Here is a 21,832-nt window from a genome sequence, read left to right as displayed (position 1 = left end):
GAAGACCCTTAAGATCACTGAGTCCAACCATAAACCTAACACTGCCAAGTCCACAGTAAGGTAAAATTGGTGTTCTCCTAGCAAGATAAAAATTAAAGCCAATGTTGTCAGTTTTGGACAGACTGTGGTAAACATTTTCTTTGCATTCTGTCAAAATAATAGTAAAGGACAGAGGTTGGTGTTGTATTTCTACAGTTATCACTTAAACAACCCAGAAGCTTTGTCAGCTGGTTCTTAGGAAAGCAGCTATAACACAGAGGATCAGATGTTGGACTTTGCTGCAATGTTTGGTTTTTCATTGAAAAGCGTAAAGGTTTCAGAAGAAACTTGATCTGAATTCAGAAATTCAAAAAGGGTACATTCAAAGCCTAGAAAATAATAGGCACAGGCGGTTAAGCGGAATAAACCAACTACTTGCTGCAAAAGCTTTCACTGATTTTTAGAAATTTATGCACAGCACAGAAAGGGAAAATTCAGACCCTGACATGACCACTAATTATATCGTAAGTTTTTTTGTCACAGCAGGAAAGTGAAAATTCCCTGGATTTAGAGATTTAATGGTATTTTCCTAAATTCACACTGACACAAGGCATCCAGTAAACAAGCTAGACATAAAATAGCATTATAATGTATTCTATGGCCAGTGATGGCCTAGAGTATTATCTTCAACAAAAGTTCACGACATACTTTATGGAATGAACTGCTTGTTATAACACGCTTTCTTCATGGCTCCATAAGTGACTATTTTAGTATGCTTGTCTGCTCAGAGACCTTTACTCTCATAACACATCTCTGATGAAGCCTTTTTCCTTAAACTGCAAAGTGCAAAGATGCACAGCTACATTTCTTCCATTACATTCTCCCTCTTCAGGGTGAGGATTGACTTTTGTGCCAGTTTCCTTCTCATACCTGGTCGTGCCAGACGTATCAGAGATATATAAACATCATGGCAGTCTCGTTCCTGAGGGATGACCAGCTGGATGACCTGGAAGTTCTTGCAGCGGATCAGCAACGGGCAACCAGTGGCAGTGGTGGCCTGCTTCTCAATAGAGGAAATTTGGCTGTGAAGAACCTGCGAGGGAAGTTAAAATGTTTATGTCAAGTGATTCAAATTGTTAGGAAGAAAAATAATTATTCATGATTATGTGCCAGGGCAGGCACAGTAGCTTCCACTATTTCAAAAAACCCTCACACTCCTCCTTTTGTAGTTTTGTTCCTATCTCCAGTCAGGCTCAAGCAGCGCCTGATACGTTGCCTACAGACAAAGAAGCACTTCTGGAGTGTTTCAGCTGCACAAACATTAGCCCGGTCACATTATCAAAGCTTTTTGCTTGTTTGCTTTAGTTTAAGCTAACAGTTGTCAGAAAAGGAGCTTTTTCCATCTATCTGTACAGTGAAAAGATGAACCAGGATCAGTTAGACAAGGCTAAAATGTTGGGCCTCTTCATTGGCACAATGGTAGTCCTGATATGATTATAAAAAAATAAATAATAAATGCAAGTCCTGCATCAGATGAGATGAAACATTACGAGGACAGAGTTAATAATTAGTACAAACTGGACAAAGGATTCATAATTAAGAATCATAATTCATAATTAAATCTTCATAAAAGACTCTCAAATGGTATGACACCAGAGCTGTATATGTACCTATATGCAACATATTTTATTGGTCTACCAAAACAGATAACTCAAAATACTACTTTATGGGAGGGCAAAAAACCCCAACAACAACAGCAACAAAACAAACAAACAAAGAAAAAAAGCCCCAAACCCAAAACAAAATCACTGATCCAGCACAGCACTTATGGAGAGAGGCAAGAGCTGACTGAGTCAAGGTAGCAATTCACATTTGAAGCATTTCTCCTCAGTTCTTCCTGGATGATAGAAGCAACACTGTAGTTTACAGCAGCTGTTCCTCGGCCAGTCACATCTGGTATTCATACAGTGAACATCCTTCTACCCCTCTTACTGTGTTGCAACATCCAGAATCCATTGAAAATTTTTCAAAAATTACCAGGCTGGAATTTTACATGCTCTGAAGTTATAAAAGTATCCATATGAACTATTTTACCATGTTTAAACAGTTTTGCAAGTTATTTTCAAATTACCATCAATAAAGTGCGTGCACTTTCAGCTAACTGAAAAAAAACAAAAATTCATACCCAGGTTTCTTTACGAGTTTCAGAAACATTCTCCACAAATATAACATGGGTAGCTGTTAAATACAAGGTTCCCAGTGCAGCTTTTCTTGAAGATAAACGATCAAGTAACCGAACATTTTCCACCTATACAAAGAAATGATAGAGAAAAAAAGAAATTATTAGGCTATGACATAGCCTGCCATAGTAAGATCTCAGCATCCACATTTTATCCATTACAAAGTAAGTTTTTTTCAGTACCATATGAAATGACCATACGAAAAAAGATGATTATATTACATGATCTATTTCCAGATCTACCTTAGTATTCATTTTTCCCCATCTTGTGGTACCCCTGTATCCAAAAATCTGTTAGCAAAGACTTCCAAAGACAATTTCTCACTGGAGCTCTTCCCTGTTATCTCACCTTACCAAAACCCTGGGATACCAAGGCAGAGCCTGGCCTTCAGCTAAACTCTAGCTCCATGTTGTCTATTCAAGCCATTCCAGAATTCTCAGTGATACATAGGAAGCTAAATCTAAAAAATAACAACAAGCAGGAGGTGACAGTGGTAGAGTGCCTCTCTTCAGCAGGCCTCACTCAGGCTCCCAGGCAAGTCTCTGTTGATAGTTCAAAAAAACGCTTCAGTGTTTGTCCCTATGCTGCTATTAAGGCTGACAGCAGCAGTCACACCAGAAATTTTTGCCTTCAGTCACTTTTCAAGGGGAATCAAGGACTTAACATCCACTGCCCTGCCTCATTGGACACAAAATGCATGTTCTCTCTTTGCTACACTCCTGACAATAGGCAAGTCCATAACATGTTATTAACTCTCAGACAACCAGCTTGCGGCTTGTACACCATTAATATTCTGTATATGGCATGTGTCACAGGCATTTAGCTGACATTATATGGCATTTCTGATTGAGAAATTAGAACAATTAAAAAATCAACAAGGTGGGTATTAAATGGGATAAAAACTGCCTAAAACAGTTAACAATTGCTACCAAGGGTTTCGCAGGTTTCCTACTCCAACAATTTTAAAACTACAGCTAGCAGGTTTTCCTTAAAAACATACCTAGTTCAAACAAGTTAAACCAAGGAATGCTGATAGTCAACATCATATAGCTTGCAGTAAATTACCAAAATGGTCTCTTCTGGTTTTATAATGTTGGAATTGCACCAGAAGGCATGCTTTACACGCAAGCAGCAGCACAGACCTATGCAGCCTGCCCACTGCTGCAAAAAATCTTCAACACACTGGCTAATCTCGACATCCTCTCTTCAACTCTTCACTCAAGACTTAAAATTTCTTTTATACACCTAGTTATTTTCAGGACTTGAGGCTGATAACTCTTGAAGAGATACACCCCCATTAGAATCAAAAGGGACTAGTATTGTGTTTGAGGTATACAAGCTGACTTAAATGTTGCTCCAAGGAAATGGAAGAGGAGGGAAAAAGAACTAAATTAAAGACGACTGTAAGACTTTTGCATTGAAACAAATGTAATTTTGCACAAACTTCCTGAAAACAAGAACTAGGTGCAACAAGGACAAAGGAAAAAGAATATGAGGATCAGCAAAATAAATTTTATTTTTAATAGTGAAGAAATTCCAGATTAGATTGACAGAAACTTCCTAAAATGCTCTCAGAGAGGGGATGTAGCCATGTATTCTCACCATTTTGCAGAAATAACTCCACTAAAATCACACCAGAAACAGAATGATGCCAGCACCTAAGAATTACATGTTTACAATGTGTATTCCAAATACATTACACTATTTTAAAAATAGGAATAAAGAAATCCTTAAAACCAAAATAAGCCAGTTTGGTAGCAAAATGCTTAAAATCAAACGATTAGTAAAACCAAGTCTTCTCCCTCAAGGCCAGTTATAATATGCTTTAAACAAAAACAAAACAGCTAGAAAGCATGGATAAAGTCTTTTCCCAGGACCATCTACTTCAGAGGTCACATATTGGGTGATGAGGAATGGAAGAAACACAGCATTAACCCAGTAAGCAATCAGTAGTAGCAAAAGAGGAGCTGTAAGAGAGGAGAGATGATTAAAAAAAAAAAAAAAAGAGGTTTGTCTGGACAAGAAAGGTACTACACTGCAGTCCAGCCAACGAGGACTCTGCTGTACAGGCTCTGATCATGCACAAGGCAACCATCACCCCCAGGTACCACCCTACAAGCTGAGGTAGTTTAGGCCATGAAACACAAGCAAAGTAGACATCCATTTGCTTGCTTTCTAACTGCTGCCAATGGCAGGTGCACCGTGCATTCGGTGAACAATTTTGTAAACAGGGAATGTTGTTCCTCGTTTACTTTCCCTGTGCCACACATGCTGTTACAGGTCCTTGCCTCCACCCTCTCATTCCCAGGCTGAAACCCCAACTTTATGTAGTTGCGACCTTTATGGAACCTATTCCAGACAAGCTCTTCCACTCTTCTGATTATCCTACAAGAGGTCCATTTCTTGAAAAGGGACCAAAAGTGCAAACAGCATTCAAGAGTTGGGTGTACAACAAGTTTGTGTAGCAGAATGGTGATATTTGATGTTTTGTTCTCTATTCAATTTTTAACATTTTTAAAACATTGCTTGTGCCTTTGTGTCCTCTACTGAAGGGGGGTGTGTGTGTGTGTGTGTATTTTTTAAAATGTGTTTTAGAAATAGCAGTTGTAACTCCAAGTCATGTCTGCATACATAAGACCTCCCCATGTGTATTAGTTTACATTTATCAATGATTAATTTTGTCCATCAGCATCATGAGACATTGCTGCAAACCCCTAAAGCAATGTTTGATTTCTCCTACCCTGAATAATTTAAGTACTATCAGTGAACTTTGCCATCTCTGACATCTCCTCCCCTCCTTGTATCTTTCAAAACATTTGTAAGTTTAACAACACAAGCCTTTACAGATTTGCTGGACCTCTAGTGATTACTTCCCTCCATTACAAAAATGGACAATATATTCTTACTATTTGCTTCTTATCTTTTAACTAGTTATTACTCAGAGGCCCTTATCTCTTATCCCATGATACTTCAGTTTCTTCAAGACCCTTTGATGAAGGACATGCTCAAATGAGCTTTGGAAGACTAACTAGCTTCTACCAAGTGGATCTCCCTCATCCATATGTTCAGTAACTTTTTCAAAGAAATTTTAGAGATTCTGTGTTCCTCTATGAAAGCTATGACAGTTCTTCCCCTTTTTATCATCCTTATCCATAAATCTAATGATTTAGAAGGGGATCTAAGGGGTATTGCAGCTCCTAGTAATTTTCTCAATTAGATGTCATATTTACCATCTCCGTTTTTTTCAGACCAGGAAACTTTTAAGCATTATGCCATTGTTACTGGCTTGACAGTTTTGTACTCTAGGTTTTTTTTAACTTGCATTGATAGTGTCTGGTCCTGGTAATTTTTACTGTTCATTGTTGCCAGTTTCTTCTGAAATCTCTTCTAATAATGCTTTTAGTGGTGACAAATCTTCTGAAATGTTCTTGACAGAGAAATATGCCAGAAGGGGTATGCCCCTAAATACCTTCCCTACTTTGATCATTTACTAGTCCTGTAGATTTTCTGTCACGATTTTACATACTTAAAGACACCTTGGAAATGGCTTTACTACTCGTTTTTGCCAAGTTGTTCTTCAAAACCTCTTTTGGCCTATGTTATTATATTTATATAATATATGTTTATATATTTAACTTGTTTATGCTTTATTTTCCTCATTTAGGCACAACTTCAACTTAAAGAAAGCCCTTTTACTTCTAAAAAAATAAGTCCTTTTAATAAGAGACATCCTCTTCTTACTCCTTCAGCCTGCTGTTCAGCTGTGGCTTTTTATGGTGGTTTTTTTTGTCTTTTAAAGCCTTTTTCTGGAAGTTGGCTTGCAGTGAGTTCCTATACTTAAACAATCTTCATGACTCCTATAAACATTTTAATTTTTGGCTCTTTTTCTTTTTAAACAGTTTTCACATTTTCATGTAGCTTCATCTTTGAAGTTAAACATTGCCATGGGAGATTCCCCCCCCCTTTTTTTTTTTTGCTATTTCAAGAATACTGCATCTAAGTACGTTAGTTGCTGTCACGCAGAGATTTTAGCTGTAGTTTGATCCAGGTTTTTTCTGTCACTGTTTAAGACCAGGTCCTAGAGCTATTTAGAATTACTTGGAATTACTTTCTTCTTTTTCAGATAAACAGCCTCTGTATAAGCAATCATTTACAAAACCTAAAATTTTACTCAGAATCACCCCCCAGCCCATTTATGTAATCTCAATTCGGTAAATGATGTCTCCCATTGTTATTGCATTTCCCACCTTTGTGGCTGTTTGATCTTGTCTACGTTGTCATAGGCAATGCCACCATTTAGGTAGGACAGTCAGTACTACAGTCCTAAATCGGCAGTCCTGTGTTGCTACAGCTCTACTTTTCCTATTTAGTCTTGTAAATACAAGCTGTAGGGACACTCTGCTTTTGTGACATAGTTAATCTATGAGATTTGACTCTAAGTTTTCTTCAAGACAAGAAGTTCTGCTTTTTGACAGGCATGACTTTACCTGTCTTTCCCATGTAATTTGTCACTGGTATTAGCCTGTCATGTTGATTACTTTTCTTCCACTAAGTTTTTAACATGCCTATTACATCAACATTCTCATTTATAACCAATAACTCTAGTTTTGTCTTTTTTTCATTCCAGACTTCATTTGTACAGAAACACAGATATATTTGGTCCAATTGCCTGTTTCTTTGCTCTGGTTAAGCAGAGCGCTTGGCAATTTCTATTTATTTGAGAATACTGAATTTTTCACACTGACATAATTTTTTGTGACACACCACATTATCCAAAATGTCATGTTTTCTGCTTTCTAACAAGAGGTTCTCAGATTTTCAGTACTGCAGCATGGTTAAGTACAACTGAGAAGGAGCTCTCCTACCAGGCTCAACAAGTAAAAAGTACTGTTTGTGAGACAATGCAGTGGACTAAAGTTTTAGCTAGCCCTTACTTCTGCTGACCTCAAAGAGAACAGTAAGAGTCAGTTAAAATTAGTGAGAACCTCTAAATTTGGCTTGATAAAAATTAGGATGATTTGTGGATTAACCTTGCCTAGTTCTCACATTATATATGTCAATCTGTGATTGTAGTATAGTAAACCTGCTTTATTTTTCTCAATAACTTGCCTCAAGAACCACTTTATCATATCTAACACCATTTCCAAAGGGAAAGGGAACTGCTTGAGCCTAAATTCTACCTGGATTCAAATCCACAGTTCTGATTTAAGTGGCACAAAGTGCCTTCAGGAGCAGTAAGGGTCTCTAAGCTTTCACGAACTTGTTCTAAAAACTCTCTACATTACCTCCTGCATGGATTTACATTGTTTTTATCTAAGCTCCATGTATATTTCTTCTGCCTGGTTTCCAGCTACTCAAACTTTCTGAAAAAAGCAGTATATTTCACTCGGGGCAACACATACACATATATGTAAAATAGAGCTAGCCTCAATCTTAGATTTCATTCTGCTGATCAAAAGATTCAAAGAAGGAGCCTTCTTCCTTCTTCTCCACCCTCCCAATCAGGAAAGAAAGCCAAGTCGAACAGTGTCTTTAAATGATCTAGAGGGAATGGGAATATGTTCATTTCCACAAGAGAGGAACACACATTGCAGTAGTGCTTTGGAAGAAGCTGTGTTTTTCTATCTAAAAAGCAATAGCATACTGAGAAATCTGCATTAACAGTAAAAAAACCCTAAATTCAATATAAGAAAAAGACACTGTAGTAATTTGTCTCCTACTTTTTCTCCAGAAAGTGCCCCATTTTTTCATCAAAACTACTGCAGACTTTATTAGAGAACCTAAGAAATCGTGTATGTACTGTATGTACTGACACACATTAGGAAAAAGCAAAGCACATGTGTGTGGTGTGTATGCCTGGAATTAACAGCTGGTGGGAGAGAGCAAGTCAGAAAACACTAGGTAAAGAATAAAAAAAGAGCAAAACCAGTCTGTAAAGCTGAGAGCTGAAAGCACTCAAGGAGCAAAAAAGAAAGGATTAGCCAAGGCAGTCTGGAGAGTGGCATCTAAGTAAAAACCTCAGTAATTTATTTGAAGCTGTTGCCCCTGCCATTTATTTTTGTCTGAGGACTGTGGTTGTCTAGGTTTAAAGAAAAGACTGCCAAGAGGTTTATTTCAATGATTGCAACCCCTTACATGGGGATAAATAAAGTTGGCCAGGACCTCTGTTTTCAATGCAACACAGATGACAGAAAAAAAGGAGGCAAAAATAGAAGTTAAAGGGAATGCAGATTAAAATCTGATGGAAGGCACTTTTTACTCAGGGAATAAACATGACAAATGACTTACAAACAGGGTTGCCAGGAGATCATTCAAGAAAAAGATGTCATATTAGGGAGAAGCATGGGTCAAAGCTTTATTCCTGCACAACACCCACCAGTTTCAATGGGACTCCCACCTAAGGAAGAATGGCAAAGATATGACCCTGAAAGTGTTCAGGAAAGTTGGCATGCCAAAATGTTATTCCTAAAAATATCCCTGTAGACTAATTTGGTTTTGTCTTTAGTACAGATTACTTCTTGAATAAGCTCTGACTGCATGGCCTATTTTAAAATGATTCTTAAATATACTACCTTCATTCTCACTTCTTTAAGATGTATTTGTATCTCCAGCATCATAAAAAAGTGCAAAAGTTACTGCTACTTTTTTTCAAGCTGTTTATAACTGCACATGGGAAAGCTCCTTCAGGTGCACGATCAGTTTTGGCTGTGAACTCAGACTTGAATAGGTAAAGGAGAGAGAAGCAAAGCTTTACAGCAGATCGGTCAGACTGGAAAAAAGTATGATTTGGAGCAAAAACTCAGTCCCATGCCTCTCCACATTGCTTTGCTTCCTGACACAATACCACCCATGTACACCAGGGAGATGCTATCTGACAGAAAACAGTCTCTACTGTAGGGTTTTCAAATGAAACCAAGACTTGAATCAGGAAAAACCATCTCAGAGTTTTCTTCTCACTACGCAGGTTTTCAGTCTGTGTGCTTGCTTCCTGTCTATTAGCTAAACCTGGAGTAGAAGGCACTTTTACTGTCAGTTCTGCCATGCTGCCATTGCCCACCTGTCCATTACAATTGTCACTGTGTATCTGGAAGAAGAACACAGGCAGAAAAACCTATCTGGCAGCCAAGAACAAAATAGCTCTGCTCCCATGTACTACCAAGTGCTCCCTACTCCTTTAGGAGGAGGTGTTCCTAATTCCTCTAATTCCTTATCACGATAAAGGAAGGCAGGCCAGAAAACCCTCCCAGCCAGGACAAAGCTGCTAATTAAAGGTAAGCAAGGAATGTCCTAGCTCAGGCCACAGCCTCAGGAGCTTCTCTGTTGTTCAGCCAGTCAAAATTCATTGCTTTACAACAAAAGCCTGTCAAAGCAAAGTTCCAGATAAAAGCTGATCAAGTACCTTGACATCGGGCTATACAAAGGAGTTTCAGTGATTCTTTAAGGGTAAAGAAAGACTGCTTTCACAACAGTCGATGCTGCTGGAAATGTTGACCCAAAGCCACGGAACAGGGCCAGGCTGCCATTGGGTTAGTGGTACTCATGTAGCCCTAGAAAGGCTTCTTCTTGTCCATCCAGGTCTTCATCTCCTGCTGGGATCCTACACCGCCTGGGGGTTTCAGCTGCCTTCCCTACTCACCATGTGATGTTACACATGCGAGTAAAAGCAAGAAGAAACAGAATCCTGGGAATTTGTGACATGACTCTGACTGGCTTCAGCACTGCAGGCACGAAAAAGCTACGGGAAGAGCTTGTGCAAGCCAAAAGCCTGAGCCTAATGAGAAAAAAGGAGCACAGCTGGTATGGTTTGAGGCCAAGTGGAATATCTGAGCTTTCTTCACCCTGGTTGACCCCAGCTATCCATGTGTTTAGCGTAATTCCTGAGAGTGAAAACATACAACATGCAAAAGACCAAATGCTATTACAATTTTTTTTCCACACAAAGACACTATAGTGCTGTATTCATTAAACAAAATATACAATAAGTGACCTTTTTGCAAAATCTTGGAACAAGAATAAAGGAAAACCAAATTGCCAATTGATGCTGCCATTTAATGTGGTTTCTATTCTATTTCATAAGAATCATGAAAACTGTAGCTGATCCATGTAACTTTTTTGTACTTCCATCTCTGAAAAGATTTCCCAAGTGCAGTAAAATAACGCACAACCAATCTGTAACACAGACTCAGATGGTTGCATATGTCAAAAGCATCAACCAAAGCCAAAAATACAAAAATTATTAAATTTAAACATTGTAAAAAGTTTCCTCAGGGCAAACCTGACAGGACGGAAGAAATTATTCAAGAAAAACCTAAGCAAGTCTAATTTACTAAAGGACTAAACTGAAACTAGAATACTAGAAAAGAGCTGAAAAAAATTATGAGAAATTACTTGGAATGTTAGTAAGACAGTGAACAAACTACCTAACAATTTGGATTAAAAAAACACTACTGTCTCTAAGATCTATAGGAAGTGGGAGCTCAGTACCCTATTATAAGATATAGCTGAGTAGCAGTGGTATAATGGTGCAGTGAGCCATAAGTTATTACAAGTGCATATATCATTGCAATATGGTGTCAACATTGCAACACAAAGCTCTTCCATAATGTGTTTTCTCTTTCAGTCCACACTAGATCCCATTTCTCTAGAAAAGAACAGAGCAACCCAGGAACTTCCTAAGTTGTCGGTGTGTTCTATTAAAAACCATATCAAACAGCTTTAATTTAGTTTAAAAAGTGCTTCCTCAAGTCAGTAAATCTTACTGCATTTGCCAAAATTGTTTAGATTTAGATCTGAAAGAAAAATACACAGAAAATTATTGTATTGTAAACTGGAGTTGGGATTAAAAATTCTGCACGCAGCCAAGGGATACTGAAAAGAAAGGTACATTTAAATTCCTCCATTTGATACAGGCTGCTCCACTGCATGTTCAAAATTATGCCCCGTTCAGCAGTCTGTTTTAGAGCAGCAGTACCAGCCCATTTGAGCTGTGCAGGCCACAAAAGATTTGCATTAAAGATGGATTCGTAGGACTTTCTTTTCTCATGGTAGGGATCTGGCTTTCTCAGCAGAGTACACCTGCACACCAGGAAATGTCAGTGTGTATTTTCTGTTGCAAATAGATCATTCCTTTAGCTTACAGGCACTGATAGATCAAATACCACCCACTTGAGCCCATTAACAGCAGGCTTAGAGATTCTAGCCCTGACCACTCCAAAGCCAAATTTCCCAAATCCTCTGCTCCAACCTCAGTCAGACTCCTACTATGCATAAACAGAAATCAAAGAGTACCCTGCAGACATGCTGTCTTAATGATTTTCAGTACCATTTTTTAAGTGCACTGAGTTTGAGAGTTACTGGTTTAGACAAAGATACCAAGACAGCAAATTCAAGTATGTGGCTATCCATGTCTTTTAGAGCTTGTTTTATGACTTTATCCAGCTGCTTCTTTATTGAAGGTCACATTATTGAAAATATGAAAGTCTGGCATAGGAAATCCAAAGAAGGTGTGCCAATTCCAGGATTAGGAAAATATTTATATTATTATGGATTTAAGAGCGCAATCCAAATCTAAAAGGAACAGGCACAAAACTAGAAATCTAAAGACAAACTGCCTTTCCAAGTAATACAATGAGTCAGTATACAGATCTCACAAGGGAGAAAGTGCCTTCCTACTCACATGATGTGGTATTTACATCACAAGGTATTTAGAGAAAGATTTGACTATGTGGGTTTGTTTTTTTTTTTAAAAAAAAGCTACAACCAAAACAGAATAACATGTGTTTTAAAAACAGGCATATGTATGAAAATCAAGTTTCAAAAGTGAAAAAGCATTCAGAATAGAAGGGCCCTAATACTGAGGGGAATGTAAAATAAAGAAAACCAAGTGAAAACAGAACCTAAAACACAAAAGACAAAATGCTAGATCCTGAGTCTTTCCAAGCCAGAATTCCTTCATTGCCTTAAATGATCTTTGGATTAGGACCACTGGCTCCACCAGCGTTCATGCTTCAGGACATAAATTTGGAAGCATATTCCCAGATCGATCATGCTTTTCCTCACTTCCCTTTCCATCGCCTGATAGTTAGTATTTGGAATCAGATGTTATGGTTACAAAATTAGAAGCATACCAGTCTGATCTAGTAAAACAGCTCCTGTGCTCACTTGGTAAGCCATTCACCTCACAAAGGTCAGTAAGCTGGGCCTACTGTAGATTAAATAGAATCAGTAAACTCAATAATTAAAAAATTATATCAGTATCAGATATAACTGAGTTGACCATTTATATAATAATAGCTAACTATCCTACAGACTCTTACTATTACACAGGCACAGAGTTTTGAGATCATTAATATATGACATGTTTTAACAGCTTTACCTGTTTCACATGACACTTTCAATGGGATGACCAAACAATAAGAACAGAGAGATGAATGAAGAGGATCAAAAGTGATTGTCTGTTTTTCATAAATACTATACATTCAAAAGAATGTATATTAACGTACCTGTATGAGAAATGAGACTCACATTACAGAATTGAGAAAAGAGATCTAAGAGTAGTGAACAGATGAAGCTGATTATTATAACAGAAAATGAAGAACCAATGCCATCTAAATTTCAGTGTCTTATTTAGGTATTTCATTAAGATATTTCAGTATCTTAATGCCATCTAAATTTAGTATCTTATCTCACTAAGTTAGAAGCTTATTGTGCTCATTTTGGCTAGGATAGAGTTAATTTCATTCACAATAGCTAGCATGGGGATACTTTTTGGATTTGTGCTGAAAACAGTGCTGATAACACAGGGATGTTTTCACTACTGCTGAGCAGGGCTTACACAGAGTCAAGGCCTTTTCTGCTCCTCACCCCACCCCACCAGCCAGTAGGCTGGGGGTGCACAAGAAGTTGGGAAGGGGCACAGCCGGGACAGCTGACCCCAACCCACCAAAGGCATATTCCATACCATATGATGTCATGTTCAGCATATAAAGCTGCAGGAAGAATGAAGGGAAGGATGTTTGGAGTTCTGGCATTTGTCTTCCCAAGTAACCATTACTCGTGATGGAGCCCTGCTTTCCTGGAGATGGCTGAACACCTGCCTGCCCATGGGAAGTAGTGAATGAATTCCTTGTTTTGCTTTGCTGGTGTGTGCAGTTTTTGCTTTACCTGTTAAACTGTCTTTATCTCAACCCACAAGTTCTCTCACTTTTACTTTTCTGATTCTCTCCACCATCCCACCTGGGGGTAGTGAGCGAGCGGCTGCGTGGGGTCTAGTTGCCGGCTGGGGTTAAATCACAACACTGGCACATGAAGAATAAATGGTGAATGGAGACAGTGAATCTTGTTTAACAAGATTCTGGAAATTCCTTTGACTACGTCCATGGAGCCTCTGTTCTTAAATTATATACCTAATGCTAAACAGTAAAAATCTCATCCCATAAGTAGTGATACAGAAAAGGGAAAAACAAACAGGAGAAAAAGGAAACGTAAACTTCACCCAAATAAACAGAAAAGTGACATTTCAGCTGAAACTGCCCTCCAAAGTTTTAGTTCTAGTCTTCTGTAACAAACAAGTTATTTGAAAAACCACAGTGGCATACAATCGTTTAGATATTTCATTATGTTGCCAATGCAAAATTGCAACTTCCTTTAACAAAGTAGAGTTTTTATGGATCATGTAGCAGTTTTACCTGTTCCACCTACTCCAAGCTCAAAGAAAAGGGAGAAAGGTGTGATAATTTTGTGATATTTTGAAATTCCAGCAACAAGACGTAGGACTGTAATGCCTCACCAGAATAACACTGTTGGGCCAAACATGTATGTAATACAAATAAAAATTGCATATGGAACAAAATTAGGGAAAGAGAATGGCACAGAAGGCTTCATGACTGTGGTGTGCTCCTGTACTGAATCTGCCAAGGTTGGTTTGGCTCCTTGCCCTAAGCAATGCACATCTAGTACCCGTGCAGCAAAGAGAAATAGCCAGTGCCGTCGATCACTCTGGCTTAGTTTTTCTTACTCCCCCAGAATGTCCCTGTTGGTGCAAGGTGAGGTTCAACCTGGTACGTTAAATCTAAAATCTGTATATATTTCAGGCATTTCCAGGGCAATCACAATGAATGAAATATTTTATTTAGTCACACTGAGATTCTAGCAAAGTAAAAGATAGGGCAACTAACAGAAAATGAAGTAACCATTGATGAAAATGTCTTTTTTTTTTTTCAGTATGAAAAATTATGCCTTCCGAAGTTTTTCACTTTGGATGAAGATTTTTTTGACTGTTTAAAAAGAGCAACACTTCATTTTGAAAACTTCAATGTAGCATTTCACAATTGAAATGTCATCTGCTCACCCCTACCTTGATAGACACCCATCCCTTTGACAGCCCTCCCAGAGACCTGACACCCTGAAAACCCTGAGCACCCTGAAGCTCAGAAGTGAGACTTCCAACTCCAAGCTCTAAAAAGGGGAGTTCTGGGTGGGAAGGGAAGCTTTAGCTCTTCCACATGGAGACCAAATTAGTGTCTGAATTACAAGCCTAAATTACTTGAGTTTCCAGCTTCCTGGTTTCATGGGGTGAACAAATCCACAGCCAAATGCAAGTCTCCTAGAACTTTGAGATATGCTGGTTTGGTGTGGGCTGTGAGAGCTGCAGGACATGGTCTCAGGAACCAAGAGCTAGCTATGGTTAGGTCTCCAGACTGCAGAACTAACCTAGGACTGTGGAGCTCAGCAACCCCAAAGTCTCCAATTTCACTGCTGACTTGACGGAAGGACAGTTCTCAGATCCCCAGTAATCTCCTGGGTACACAGCCAGGAAAACAGGCAGATTTTCATCAGAACCCCGTGATGCTTTCAGAAAACTTCAGTGACAACAATAGCCTTCTGTGACTCATTTTGGTCTGGTAAATAAGAACACATCAATTTAAAATTATTTAATTGAAAAGTTCCTGTTAAGGAAAAATAAAATTATAAAAGCTGAAGAATGGAAAGAAGGTGGAGTCCAGCAGACACACTCCGAAAGAAGGAAAATAGCAACACCACAACCTGACAAGACCACGAGAAAGAAATAAAACATCCAAATCAGTGAACAAGAACAAATGAAATAATGCTCAGGGAATAAACCAGCAGCCAAAATCTTCCAATATAACAAGACAAAGTCTGGTGTTCACATATATACAGTGGGAATGAGCCAAACCAAACCTGTGATGTGGGGGAAGAGGAAATCCAAGACCCAAAGAGCAACTCTGGTTATGTGATTCATTGAAATGACACTGCAGTACTTCTTTTTAGCAGAAGTTAGTTTAAATTCACTAATAATGAAATTATCTTGAAACCCACAATATCAGAGACAGCTCTGGATCTCCTCCAGTTCCAAAAAGACATATTAAGTGACTTAAATGACAAAGATGATGAGAAAACTGAGGCTGAGATGGCCAGTCCCCAGCGGGATTGTAGGCCTGTCAGGTTAGCTATGAAAATACTATCTATGACTGAGGTAAACTACAAATAGAATTTGTATCAAGTTTGTGGTCCATACTGTAATCAGGCTGCGGTTCTGACATCCAGTCAAATATAGCTAAAAGTCCACAATTCGCTGAGGTGGGTTAGAAAAGAAAACCCTTGAGTTGGAATTTAATTAAACAGTTATGGAATCAGAAAGCACCAGCTGAGCAGTATGGTGTACTGCTCTAAGCTGTATACTTAGAAGAAAGGACAGAGAAGTGAATACTGTCCACCTCTGCACAATACTTGAAAAGCCAAAAATCAACTTGGCACTCAAAAGAGGTTGCAGTAAAGTGTCTTCTGTAAGCTGATGACCCAAAACACCAATAACAGGCAAGGGCTGTGCCAGCCTCACCTCCTCTGCCTTTCTTAAGGAGCAAACTAAATAAAAGTTTAGCAAAGAGTTAAGACGGCTATGGCAAAGTGCCTGTGGCACTCCGTTCTCTGGCTTGCAGCAGAAACAATCAGCCCACACCCCCAGGTAGTTCCTAACATTGCCTCAGGACTACTGCCACCTTCCTACATCACTGAAGTGAAACTGAAATTTTCCAAAAGGAATGGTAGCCTGAATATGGGGAACTTAACTATAATATCACCTCCTGTCTCAATGGAAGGCACTCAGTGAGCAATGGTAGAAATGCCAGCTTAGTTTAAAAAGAGGTGGACATCCAGCAGCCCAGCAGATGTAGTTGGAGAGTAAAGATTAGACTTGCTGGATTCAGTTTTGCCATTGACCTAGACAAGACCCTAGACAACTTTTTTGCCATTTACACGTCATATATGAAGTGGACTTAAATGATACGGGTTTCCTGATGGAGACATTGGGAAAATTGACTTGTATTAAAGCTTTTTTAGTGAAAAGGAAGAACTATGGAAAGAAAAATAGAATGAAAACAAAAGGAAACAACACTCATTTACACACGCTGGGAATTTGTTTTGGAAAGTAATAGATCTGGTAGAAAGATTTATCATTATCATGAGAAATGGTAGCGTATCTTGAATTCTGCCTGAGAAAGGAATCATTGAAAGGAAATACCATAACATCACAAAAACGAAAGCACTTGAACAACTCAAGTCATGCCAAGTATTGCGTTAACAAGAAATACCACGCCAAATGAATTTCTGGGCTAACTCCACTGAAGACAGCTGTTACACCAGGAATAAATCTGATGTATTCTTTATTATTAGAAGGCCTGCTGCCAATATTCAAAGACAAATGATATGGAACAATGGTAAATAAAATAAAGCAACTGATTAGCAACAGTGCATGAAGTCCCCCTATGAAATAAACATATCTTCAGAGCTCTTTATCTGTCAACTTGTCCACGGCCAGACATATCTCTACACATGTTAATAAGATGTGCTTCTAGCCTGTGCAGAAGCATTGCTTATTCATTTTGTATGACTGTTATGAGCAGTTCGTCACACTTCAGATTTTGGCAGTTATCCTAAACTATCTTGCTGCTCAACCCATACACGTGGCGGACTGTGGTTTTACTAATTTTTAATATTTAGAAGATTATTGGTGTTATATATATTCTATTTAGCAATGAGTGACTCTTAGCAACTCTTAAATGTACTCAAATTACAGCCTTCACACATAGGACGACATTTACTTTGTGAAAACATCATTACTGCGGATGTATGTATGTATAAGCACATACTATGCATGCACTCTGTGTTCTACCAATAGTATAATGATAGAACAAAGGCGCTCAGTACATAAAATAGTGTGTTAGGGACTTGGCTATTCAGAAGGTCCAGGGAAGGTCCAGGAGGTCTAGGGAATACCATTTCAAAAATAATGAAGAAAAGCAATTTTGATTAACAGACAACTGTCAAGACTCCTGGTTTCTATATCTGCTGTTGGCTCACTACTTTTACTTGCTAAGGAGAGACAGCAGTTAAATTCTTAAGAACCAGGCTTAAAGGTATATCTTTTGGTGAAAGACTAGACAAGGTATCATTAGCAAAATTATGTAGTTACATCAACAGCATGTGAAACAGCAGGGTTAGTGAGCAGGTAGATACACACGGTCTGTTGGGAAATAACCAGAATGGCTTTTGCAGCGGGAAATCCTGACGAAGTCCTGTGACGCTGCCACAAAGAACAAGGGTAAAGATGATCTAGAGGACATATTTAGAGTTCAAAAAAAGCTTTTGACAATTGAAGGTTGTTAGAGAAACTAAGTTGCCATGGTACTGGAGGAAAGGTCCATGTACAGACAATGTTGGTTAAAAGACAGGAAGCAAAGATTAAGGCTTAATGGTCTCTTTTCAGGATGGAAACAAGTCAACAGTGAAGTTCTACAAAGTCTGGTGCTGGGACTGGTTTTATTCAACTTCCTCAGTGCCCTGAAGAAATGAATGAACTGTGAAATCTTCAAGTCTGTGGATGCTAATAAGCTACATTAGATAGCCAAATGCTTCATCTGTGGCACAAAAATTCCAGAAAAGCCTTGCAACACAGAGTGTGACGGCAAAAGGGACACAGAAGAGCTTCAACACAGATGGACGTAAGTAGTGTAGCTATTGGAAAAACAACCTAAACCATATCTACACAATCACGGACTCAGAACTGAAGCTACCACACAGGAAAGCGGTCTTGGGGTCATTGACACTTCTCTGAAATTATCAGAATCTGGCAGGTTGTGATCAAGAATTATGGTGGAGGCATGGATAAGGTGATCATGGAACTGTGATTCACCAAATCCTGGAAGCTAGAAGCAGGGGGTATTGAATGAAACTACTAAGAGCTTTTTAACACATAGAAGAAAAATTCTTTTGTACAGCCATGATCTCCTGGAACTTGCTTCCATGCAGGTTGCGGAGGCAGAGGGTGTCAGCATCTTTAGAAGAAGCTTTGGCAAACTCACACAGAGAGGTCCATAAATAGAGACTAATCAAAATAGGAAGGATTGGACCCTAATACAACTGTGGATGCTGAGAGGGTGCAGAATGTGGCCAGACATGTTCTCTTTCGCTGCTGTCAGACACAGAGCAGTGACATAAATGAACTACTGGTCCAACTGGTATGCAATGTCTTTCTGCTTTTTTATGACTGTTATATCAGATTTATTTTAATATCTATGAACCACCACTCATTATTTATATTTCAATTAAAATAAAAAACAGTTGCCAACTCCTAATGGACATCATGTGATGTAGACCTTTTTTACTGCCTTTTGAAGGAAAAGCTTTTACTTGGGGCAGGAATTTTGTTTTCAGATATTAAGTTTATTAATTTTCTAAGTATGTGATTTATCTTGATTTTCCATTTGGCTGGGTTTGCAAATCAAGGAAAGTGCCACTATTCTGAGATTAATACCTTTAAAGAGTAGGGCAGTTGCCTGTCAAATTTCTTAGGACAAAATTGGATGGAGTCAGGAAATGTGATACCCAGAGACAACCACATGATACAGTGAGAATATCCCTACATTCACATAGCTGTCCCTTACCTATTTTTACATTGCTGGCATGGGAAATCATTTAACATTAGACTCCAAATTATCAAAACCAGATTCAGTAAAAACAAAACCAGAAAAAACCCAACCCTGTTCTGGTGAATGATTTTAAGCTGAGTTTTTTTGAGCAAACAAACCAAAGATATCAATTCTTTGTAACTGTAGGTACACTGACTTGTCAGTGTATTTAGGAGTAAATGGAGAGATGAAGTATTTCAATACCAACTCATGTTGAATATTCTGGATTTTCTACATTTATGTAAGAAATTTTAAAGGATTTTTGTATCACTTGTACCTTTAAATCATGCCTTCTACACTGCTTTATTGTATTAGAGAGAGAAGTTTTAGCATAGCTATAATGCAAGGGAATGCCAGGAACCAAGCCTGCAGAATCATCTTGCACTGAGTGAGATTTTCAGTGTCTTGAGTCATCAGTACAGTGCCTTCTCACAGCTGTTGGATACAGAAATGGGTTTTACATATGCACAGTAACATTTTAAGGATTCTTGTAGAAAAGCTCCATTGCCTGCAACAGTGGCTTGCATGGGCCTTCCATTCACAGCAAATATAACCATTTAGTTTTAGAATTTGTTCTACCCTTATTAATTTGTTTTCACTATTTTCCTTGTTCATGCTGTCAGCATTCTTCAGCTAATGGTCAGAAACATCTGTTCAGACAGCTTTCACTGATCACTTCCTACCTGCAGGACACATTCCTACTATTCTGATAATTTTCCTTCCCACAAAAGCAGATAACAGATCATGAAATGAGATGAAAGGCAGTTATAGATTTCTATCTTCTTAATATATTTGCAGCTTAACACCTAAAGGCCCAAAAATCTAGGTGAAGTATGAAGAGCCCCTAATGCTAAAGTTCATGTCATCATACTAGATAATGATAATAAACGAAGAGGCACAAATCAAACACAACTTCTTAACTGCAGGGGTTTGGGCACATAAATAAATAAAAAAAATAATATGAATATATCCCACCCTGGCTTCAAATTAACACATTACTCAGGTTCATTTTTTATGATTATTTTTAATCTAAACTTTCTGCATATCAAAACTGTACCCTTTTTCTCAGAGCAAGACAGCAATTTTGTTACCAAATACAGGCCTCACGCTTAGAATGCTATATAAAAAGAATGATTACACTGGTCAAATTTCTGTATACAAACACTAAACAAATTCATCACCAGGTCTGCAACACTGGGGTGAGCTAAAGGAATCTGAAAAGCAGGTAAGCCACCTGTCAGTTTGGATACCTACCACTCACAGACAGTGCCTGCGTTAACGGGGGGGGGGGGGGCTGAATAGGAGGCAATTAAAACGCCCGATAAATCCTCAGCCCACATCGCCAAGCAACGTGTTCAGCTCTCGGCGTATTTGGGCGGATTTCACAGCAAACTGGCTGAAATAAAAACACCCGCAGCAGCTACAAAGCAGGCACGGGGTGGCTGCGAGCGGCCTCACGCCCGCAGGGTCGCGGGTGAAGCCTCCTTCCAGCCGAAGGACACGCCGGCGGGGAAGGTGGCGGCGATGCTGCCACGGCCGGGGGGTCCCGGCGGCCTCCCTCCTCCCCCCCGCTGCCCCCGCCGGCCTCTCCCCGCCGGCCTCCCTGCGGCCTCCTCTCCCCGCCGGCCCAGCCCGGCCCCGCTGCCCGCCCGCCGGGACCCACCTTGGGCATCCGGATGTGCTCCATGGCGGCGGCGCCCGGCCGAGCTCCTCATGCACCTCCCGCAGCCGGCAGAGGCGGCCGTACGCACCTGGCCTCTCTCCTCTTTCCTCCTGCCAGCCCTGCTTTTAAAAAAAATACATTTTTTAAAAAATTATATATTTTTATTTTATTTTTCCTCCCGTTTTCCGGCGCAGGTAGGAGGAAGGAAAAAGGGAGGATTTATTCAAAGCAGATAATGTGCCCGTGGTTCGACGCCGGCAGGTCAGAGGCTGGCTCCACCTCCCCGGCAGCTGCCATGCTGCCCCGCCGGCGGGGATGCTCCGCTCCGCCCCGGCCCTGGCCCCGGCCCGCGGGGACCCCGGCCCCGGCGGCGGCTGGCTGCCCCCGGCCCCGAAAGGCACAGCCTGGAGGTGGCTCTTCAGCGGTTTGCTGTTAGCAAAGCGGTTAGCAAAATTGCATCGCTCTGTCCCTTCTTTCCGGGAAGACACGGTCAGAAACATAAAAGGGAGCTCTGAGATCGCCTCCCCCGGTTTTTGTTTGTTCCCTGGCCCAGCGGGTGCTGTACCTCACGGACAAAAGCTGCGCGTACTGAAACTGAAGCGCTCAGTTTTATTTATCTCAAGCTCGGCGTGTCTGTTTTTCTATAATTCACAATTTTGCTGCATCCTTAGATTTGCACAAGGGGAGGTTTTTTATGACACGCCATTTTCAGTCTTATGTCTGAAATTTCTTGTCCCATCTTTTGCCTTGCCTGGTCCAAGACATGTGTCACCTCTCGGAGCAAAAAGAAATGCTACAGAACTGGTTTCCCCAGCTCACCTGCGCAAAGATGAAGAGTGGGTATCTCTAACCACCTTTGAATCGCCATCTTACTCTGAGCAAAAAGAGAAACTTTCCAGTGTTTATGCCAATGCGCAGATGACTAGAGGTGCTAATATATTATTTCTGATAAACAATAGCCTTTG

General features: G+C 39.7%; 1 protein-coding gene across 7 annotated transcripts in view; it reads right to left on the bottom strand.

The window, feature by feature from the left end:
* MTMR7 (myotubularin related protein 7) overlaps positions 1–20,988 on the bottom strand; it is a 50,679-nt gene extending 29,691 nt beyond the window's left edge. For 6 of the 7 annotated variants that reach the window (XM_075091383.1, XM_075091388.1, XM_075091386.1 and 3 more), the window contains exons 1-3: positions 20,868–20,981; positions 2,165–2,287; positions 910–1,072 (exon numbers count right to left, since the gene is read on the bottom strand). In XM_075091383.1, the coding sequence (XP_074947484.1) occupies positions 910–1,072; positions 2,165–2,287; positions 20,868–20,891 (310 nt within the window). In that variant the 5' untranslated portion in view covers positions 20,892–20,981. Of the gene's footprint in view, positions 1–909; positions 1,073–2,164; positions 2,288–20,867 lie in introns of all 7 variants that reach the window. The other variant, XM_075091387.1, reaches the window with a different exon arrangement.
* Positions 20,989–21,832: the final 844 nt, after the last annotated feature.

This window comes from Phalacrocorax aristotelis, chromosome 4 (genome assembly GCF_949628215.1).
Source record: "Phalacrocorax aristotelis chromosome 4, bGulAri2.1, whole genome shotgun sequence".
NCBI classification, from domain to species: domain Eukaryota; kingdom Metazoa; phylum Chordata; class Aves; order Suliformes; family Phalacrocoracidae; genus Phalacrocorax; species Phalacrocorax aristotelis.
This window is presented reverse-complemented; position numbering and strand designations above follow the sequence as displayed.